Source organism: Neofelis nebulosa, chromosome 1 (assembly GCF_028018385.1).
Source record: "Neofelis nebulosa isolate mNeoNeb1 chromosome 1, mNeoNeb1.pri, whole genome shotgun sequence".
Lineage (NCBI taxonomy): Eukaryota > Metazoa > Chordata > Mammalia > Carnivora > Felidae > Neofelis > Neofelis nebulosa.
The window spans coordinates 150,036,619-150,044,767 of record NC_080782.1 but is presented as its reverse complement, the minus strand read 5'-3'; the positions used below and the strand labels follow the sequence as shown (position 1 = coordinate 150,044,767).

The window sequence follows — 8,149 nt, the reverse complement described above, 5'->3', positions numbered from 1 at the left end:
TCTGGTTGCAACATCTTTGATTAAGGTGCTTACAGACTGTTTACAACATAGCAACAGAATGGTTACAAAGGGTTTCTTACTTTAAAAGCAAGGACACGCGGGGAAAGGAGAGAACTACAGTGGTTAACGACAGGCAGTATCTGTGAGCTCCAGCCTCCGCCCCCTCGGCCCCCCCTCCTGACCAGTCCCAGGCTGCCCTAGTCTCCCCTCCTGCACTTGCTCCTCCTCCACCCAGACAAGGAGACAGGATGTTGGCAGGACTCGTCTGAACTTGGAGCGGATCAGGTTTCTAGCAGAAAAATCAACTACATGTCAGCATGTGAGTAGTGATTAAAAAAAGGCAGAAGGCCATTAGACAAGACATTTTGGACTGCTGGTGTAATCCTGGTGGGGGGAGAACAGGAATATGCTGCCATGTGGCCTCAGTGTCCTCCCCAGCAAGGACTTTCAGTCTGCCCCAGGAAGCCTCCACGTACCCAAGGAAAGCTGGTAGACGTTTCTCAGACATTGGCACACATGCTGGGGTCTCCTCCTCTCACTTGTTCTCCTGCCCTATATGGCTTCATGCATCCCCACCCCCCAGATTCTGGAAGAAGAATGCAGAGAAACTGGCCCTTACAGAGGCCCTGCTGTTCTACACTAGCTCAAAACAACTATGAGACAAGAAAGGGGACAGAACGAGCAAAAGCTGTCACAACGGCAGTGGATGCTTTGAATACTGGATGGTGTCCAGGGCAGCCCCGATGTCATAGTTCTTGGTCTGTAGGAGCCTGGTGAGCCAGCCGCCTTCGTCTGAGAACCCCATGGACAGCATCTGGGAGAGGGACTCTATCAGCCGGGGGTCAGCTTCTGCCAGAGAGAGGACAAAAGCCATGAGGGCGAGTCCAGCCAGCCAGCACCCCGTGCCTGTGGAGCTGGCCCTTCCACGGGCTCTTTGACCTTCAGAGTGAAGTTCCCAGGCCAGGGTTGACCAGCTTTCCCCGTAAAGGGCCAGAGAGTAAATATCTTAAGCTGTTGTGTGAGGCTATATGGTTTCTCACAACTACTCAGTTCTGCCATTACAGCATAAAACAGCCAGACGCTGTGTCAACAGACAGGCACGGCTGTGCTCCAGTAAAACTTCTATTCTGGACATTGCCATTTTAATTTCATCTAGTTTTCATATCTTGATTTTTTTCCAACCATGATAAAAATGAAAAACTCACTCTTGTCCCATAAGCTATAGGTTGCTGCCCCCTGCCCTGAGGCAGAGAACATACATAAACACTGGTAGCCCAAAGAGCCAAATCTGGCCCACAGCCGGGTTTTCACCTGTCTTACCATTTCAAACACTGTCGTCTTGTGATCATAACGAACCTAAGCAATATGTCAGCTGCCTTTCCTACTCAATGCACCCGGGGCTGCGCAGTCCTCACGTGGCCCTACCGCCAGGCACGCCACCCTCCACAGGTCGGCCTTCCCGGCTCCTGGAGGAGCTCTGAGATCGACATTTCCCTCAGGGAAACGGAAGGTGGACTCTGAATCCACTTCTAGGGGTATGTGGTGGTGCCAGAGCCTTGAAATCCCACCGCCTTCATGACTCTGGGTCTGGAAGCTAAAGGGAGGGGACTAGATGCTCTGAAGGATAAAGGTAGAAATATAAAACTGTTTGAAATCACTTGCCTGGGGGCAGATGTGGGTACACCGCGGCCTCCTTCAGCCCTGTGGGCCCTTCCTGAGAAGAGTCTAGGGAGGCTGGCCCTTCGGACTCGGGCATCTGTAGAGACTGGAGTTCACCTGTAGACGGGTCTACTTCTTTTGAAGATAAATGAGTCCAGTCCTCGTCCCCTCCTGAACAGTTATCAGACTCCATCTGTTCCTGGAACAGAAGCAGTCATGAGCACACAAGGACCCACCCACAGCCCCAGTTCCTGGGAGAGGCAGGTGTGGACAAAGGGCAAGGAAAGTTCTAGCAGAGGGCTCACAGACTGAACTGTAACAGAAAAGCCATCAGCCAGCCATGTAAGCACCAGGCAGTGGCTGTGGCCTCTGGAGGGGGAGACTTGCCTCAGGCTGCCCCGGCTCTAGAGCTATCTTGTCCATCTGCTCCGCCAGAGACCGCGCGGCACCCTCCGTGTCCCCGTCCGGTTTGCTGGGGTCAGAAGAGCAGCTGCTCGGCTGAGAGCTACACTTCTCCTCCGTGCTGGAGCTGCCCGGAGAGACGGGCGTGAGGCGGCTTCTCTTCCCTCCATGTTCCACGTCAATATCCACTTCGATGCCTAGAGAGACCGAGGAGGAAACAAAAACCAGTGAGACCTTCACAGGGCCTCCCTGATGTGACACAGTGTGTGGGGCGCACGGGCTTACAGAGCCCTTCCATGTTCAGTCCCCCTGAGCATCACGGGTCAGGACAGAGTGGGATCTGCTACCCTCCACAGTCACACAGCCAGAGCAGGACCAGGCAAATGGATGGTCATTTCTTTATCTTCAAGATCCCAAGGGCTGACTGCTCCCAATATCCTGGCTTCTAGAAAAACTCTGCTGACTTGTCCACCTCATTGGACCTTTCTCTTCTTCCAACTTAAGGAAACTTTAATCTCCACTAACATCCCAGGTCAGCTTTGGAGCCAGAAAACCCATAAAGAGATCTTGTTTTTCCCTAAATGTGTGGGCAGCAGCTGTATGCCAGGCAGGGCCAAGCCCTAGGAATGGGGAGCCAAACCCCAGGTGGCCAGGCTGTCCCAGCCATGGCGCTGAGGACCACATGAAGCATCACACTTGTGTGTGGGGCCTGGTGATGTGAAAAACAGAGTAAATGCTAGAATCCTGCTTAACTTTGTGAGGCTGGAAACACAGGCCAGCAGGTCTCCTCTGGTCTCTCACACGGGCACATGCTCACTGAGGACCCGGAAGGTGGTCCCTGGTGCTCTTTTTTAAGTTTGTTTTTGAGAGAAAAGTGACAACACACCAGCAGGAAGGGCAGAGACAGATGGACAGAGGATATGAAGCGAACTCTGCACAGAGAGCAGCAAGCCCGATGTGGGGCTCAAACTCAACAACCGTGAGATCATGACCTGAGCCAAAGTCAGACGCTTAACCTACTGAGCCACCCAGTGCCCTAATGTTTATTTTTGAGAGAGCGTTGAGTGGGAGAGAGGCAGGGAGAGAGAGATAGAATCTAAGCAGGCTCCATGCTGTCAACACAGAGCCTGGTGTAGGGCTCGATCTCACGAACCATTGAGATCACAACCTGAGTCAGACACTTAACTGACAGCTACCCAGACGCCAGGCTGTGTTTCTAATTTCTCAAAGGACGACACGCCCACAGCTTAGAGTCAGCTCTTAAAGGCTATCTCGAAGACTCCCTGTCCCCCACCACAGCCTGCCCACTCCCAAAAGACAGCTTTCAATCCACACTTGCTCTTCCTTGTTGGCTTCTTATTCTAGATCCACTTACCTCCCCTTCCCCTATGCTTTCAAAACTTGTAGTGACAACATTGTGTTTATATTAATGCCACTATATAAATATTGTTCTTTGCCAGCCCAAATACTGAACTTATTTCCTTGTAGTTTTCTCGGGGTTTTTTTTTTTTTTTTTTTGGCAACATTAACGACACTCACTTTTCTCATTTGCTCTCTCCGTATTCTGCCAACAGCTCTATGGAATTTTCTACCTGGGTTAAGTGCCAGATACCCCTACAGGTCCAGTTTTTCCCTGGAAACCATCCCTCTAGCACCACCCCCGGCTCTGCCCCATGCTGGCAGCTCCCTGGGCCAGAGGCACAGCTATGCTGCACCTGCCTCTCCTCTCCCACCTGATGCCTCCCATCTTGCTCATGTTTTGGGTCCCGTATTTTGAGCACCTTCCTCGTTCTGTGTTTATGTCTTCATTTTGTTGGGTTGGGGGAGGGTCCGAGCCAAGGAAGATGACTAAGACCTTGCATACCTGAAAACAACTTTGTTCTGCCCTCACACTTGACAATCAGGTGGGGGTAGCTCTCTTGGTTGAAAAACCATTTTAGCTCAGGCTTTTGAGGTCACTGGTTGTTCCATGGTCTTCCGGCTTCCAGTGCTGGCACTTTGAACTCTCCAGTTTTTAGGATAACCTGGAGCATTTCCAGAGCCTCCCTTTATCCAAAGGGCTCCGAAACCAGGCAATAAGCTCTGGTGTGGGGTTTTTGGTCATTGTCCAAGACAACTGGGGTCCCCTTCAATCCAGAGGTTAATGTCCTTAGTGCTGAGATGCTCTTACATTCTTTGCTCATTTCCTTCCTTCGGTTTTGTCTGTTCTTTTTAGCATTTCTATTATTCATCCTATACTGGGCCTCCAGGATCAATCCTCAAATCTTCTCACTTTTTCCCTCTTCTCATCTCTATTTGTTCTGCTTCTGGAATATCTCCTCAAAATGACCTGAAAATCTAAGCCCCCTTCTGAGGTCTTTGTTATTTTTCTTCTGGATTCTAAGAACATTCTTATCTGTTCTTATCTTGGAGCGCACCTGGGTGGCTCAGTCTGTCTTTGGCTCAGATCATGATTCTCACGGTTTGGAAGTTCAAGCCCCACGTCGGACTCTCTGCTGTCGGTGTGGAGTCCACCTCGTATCCTGTCTCCCTCTGCCTCTTCCTTGCTCACACGTGAGCTCTCTCTCTTTCTCAAAAATAAACACTAAAAAAAAATTTTTTTAATCTGTTGTCATTTTATGGTATCCTATTCTTTTTTCAAGGATAGAAATATATTTTTGTATCTCACTGAGGATGTTAACATTCTTTTTCCTGTAATGTCCTTTCCCAAGTTCCTTCTTGTCCATGTGCTGAGATTTTCCCAAATGGTCGGTGATCTATGGCAGTCGATCCTAGTGAGGCACTCCCTGTGGGGCCAGGGCCATCATTCATTTCCCTCTGCAGGGTGATTGGGTGTATGGCCAGGCATCAGGATCCTAGGCAGCAGAGCTGTGGGACTCTGCTCCAGCATGCTCGGCCTCCCCTGAGCAGGGACTCCCTAGCGCCTGCTAGAGACCCACTGCTCATTCATGGTGCCCAATTCCAGGCTGTGGACACAGGGCAGGGTAAGGTAATAGTGTCCTTAAGGCTAAAGCTTCCCTGGGTCCAGCAATTAAACATCAGGTCTTGTGCATGGGTTGGCAAGGGCCACCATCTGGCTGACCAGCCAGTGATCTCTACGTGATCCCCGAACAGTGGTCTTGACTGCTCCTTGGCCTCTCCTGGACCCTGAGCGGCCATCTTGCCTCTCACCAGTATTCCTGTGCAGGATGCGGGCTTCTGATGCCTCCACTGTTGGTTACTACCCTCCATCCATTTCCCACCTTCCAAAGTTTGATGTCACCTCATCTTGTCCCCTATGATTTTTTCACCATGTTGTTTAATCCCTTTACTGTTATTTTGGTAGAGTTTGAGGAGCAGAGATAAAGACAGGCTTAGCTACCAATACCCACCCCCCCATCTGCCATAGTTAAGCTGTTTTTACCCTACTATCCTCCAATATTTCATCATGAAAGTTTCCAACAAACAGAAAATTTGGAACAGTACAATGAACACCCACATACTCTCACTTTTCTCTATGGATGAACGATGGGACTTCTGTCAATGAACGAGAGATTCTAGAAGCCAAGTTCTCCAAATGATGATAACCTGACACTTAGGGGCTTACAATATGTACCACAGTCTGTGCCCTGCTTCCCCCAAAGCCTCTGTGTGGGGAAGGGTTTTCTCAAGTCCTGGACGTCAGGGACTGCAAACTCAGGCCAGGAACAGTCCTGGGACTCAGCAGTGGACCTGCTCAGCTGGTTCTCATGGCACCTACCAAAAAAGGCCTTGGAGTTTTACTTTAAAGCCGCTGAGTCACTGCACATAGACTGCCCTCTGGGAGGTATTAACGGGCTGTCCCTGGGCCCCTGCTCTGGGAACAGTCCCTTCTCGGCCGTTGGCAGTATGAGTCATCCTAGCCATCAGGTACTCATGAGAAAGGAAGATACCTACAACACCAGAGCTTAATCAATTCCTCAAGTGGCTCTCCGGGACTGAAATTACTCAAAGGCATATTTACTGAAACTTTACTTGTTTCGTAGAGCTCTAGGCTCCTCCCTAGTTGTAGAAAGCAACTCCACCCACTTTGAAAGACTTAAAAAGGGCCTTTACCCTCATCCCAAAACACCTGGGCACTGCCAAAATTATTCCCAGATGTCTTGAGTGGGGCACCCAGGTCAAGGTCTGAAACATGCCACAAGCTCAGATGGGTCTCCGGATGGACAGCAAATGTGACCCAGAGTGGCCTGGGAAGCCTTCAAAACACAGACCCCGGGCCCTACCCAAGACCCATTTACCAGAATCAAAAAAGTGGACCTGAGACTCTACACTGTTCCAAAGTTCCCTACCTGAACCTAAACTTGGCTTTAGGACTCACTGGCTTGTCTTGTTCATTCTTTTTAGTGAAGGACTTTGTTCTTCAGAGTCCTTTTAGTAACATTCCCATATAACAAAATCTACACCCCAAAAACCCGTGTTGGTGATTCTGATGCTCAGCCAGGCTAGAGAACCACTGCCCATTAACTGTCTTCCAAAAAGAAGCTTCCCGTGCCCCTAAATCCCAGCCTTTGGAGGACCATCTCTCAAAATACCCAGGGCCTTCACGCTCTCAACACCACGTTGTAAGTGAGTGGCAGCTGGGGTTTAGCACTAGCTGATCTCTTGATTTGATGCCCCTTATAAAGCATTAACAACATTAGTTCTTTTCTCTCCCTCAAGTGCCTGAAACTCCAGTACAAAAACAGTATGTGGCCTGAGGTGTTGACGGGCAGCAATGCCAGGACATCACTGCTGCCGCAAAGCTGCATTCTGGGCTGAAGGAGTGGGAGCTGGGGTGCTCTCACGCTGGAGGTGAGGGCAGTCATGCCTCCCCTTCCACCAGCATCCTTTCAGACACTGGACATGACTTCTAGACCATCTGTGTGGGCACTTCCTGCCACTGCAGTCACAAAGCAGAGCACTTCTAGTCAGAGATCATGGAGTCACTATAATCTTGTCACCTTTGTAGTGGGCTATCACTGCCACAAAGCCCTGTCTGGAAGCCCCCACATCAAGACCAGCAGATGCAGAAGGTACTTTCTAAAGCCTCAGGCCAGGGGCACCTGGGTGGCTCAGTCAGTTAAACCTCAGACTTCAGCTCAGGTCATGATTCACAGTTCCTGAGTTCAAACCCCACATCAGACTCTGTGCTAGCTGCAGGGAGCCTGCTTGGGATTCTCTCTCTTTCTCTCTGTGCCTGTCCCCTACTCACCAGCGTGTGCACACTCTCCGAAATAAACTTAAAAAAAAAAAAATTACAAAAATAAATAGATAAAGCCTAGGGCCAGTCACACCACCAGGAAGGTACTCGCTGTGGTTCACCCATGGAGAAACCTCACATCTGTGAAATCCAGTGTCACACAGAACTCCTTATCACACACTGCTCCCCAGCTCGGGCACAAGCCAGGCACGTAGAAACCACCCAGAAAAGCTGGGGTTGCAAAGAAAAAAAAAAAAAGGGGGGGGGGGGTGGAGGGGAGAAAAAAAGAAACAGCATCTCAGCTAACTGCTCACTTAAGTCCTTGGGTAAACCCAAGACTCACGTTCGGGGAAAGTGCAGACTGCCCTTTGTGGGAAGAACTATCTGAAGTGGACAGGCCAGCCCTGCAGCTGAGCCTCTTGGGATTATCCCAACCACACACTCACTGCTTCCAATTCACACCAGTGGAAAGCTCAAGAATTTGTCAGGGATTTCAACTGAGTGACCTGGGGTGCAGCACATGGCAAAGGTCAAGGTGAGCCAACAGATGCTCACCAGTATCAAGGGCACAGCAGTGACAACTCCTCTACAGTGTCCCAGGGGCAAGCCACCAGACAGCCACCCACTAGTTCTCGAAAAGCTGCTGTCAAAGGACAAAGACAGCCACTTACCCAGAGGGCTGAGGGCAGCTGCCACACTCTCCCCTACGTTCTTAAGGAAATTCACGCTGGGGTCCTCCGATGGGCCAGAAGCTTTGATTTGCAAAAAACAAGGATGTTTAATTCAAAGCATGTTTCTCAGTAACTTGAACACCTGTTGCAATCCTATCAAGTTCATTATGGGTCCCCTCTATCCCCAGGGGCCTTGTCCTGGCAGCCCTCCCTCACT

General features: G+C 50.2%; 1 protein-coding gene across 3 annotated transcripts in view; it reads right to left on the bottom strand.

Annotated features, from left to right (window-relative positions):
- The window catches only part of SQSTM1 (sequestosome 1), a 25,648-nt gene continuing 17,499 nt past the window's right edge, over positions 1-8,149 (bottom strand). For 2 of the 3 annotated variants that reach the window (XM_058739606.1, XM_058739587.1), the window contains exons 5-8: positions 7,933-8,013; positions 2,047-2,258; positions 1,663-1,858; positions 1-849 (exon numbers count right to left, since the gene is read on the bottom strand). In XM_058739606.1, coding sequence (XP_058595589.1) covers positions 692-849; positions 1,663-1,858; positions 2,047-2,258; positions 7,933-8,013 — 647 coding nt within the window. In that variant the 3' untranslated portion in view covers positions 1-691. The remainder of the gene's footprint in view (positions 850-1,662; positions 1,859-2,046; positions 2,259-7,932; positions 8,014-8,149) is intronic. The other variant, XM_058739596.1, reaches the window with a different exon arrangement.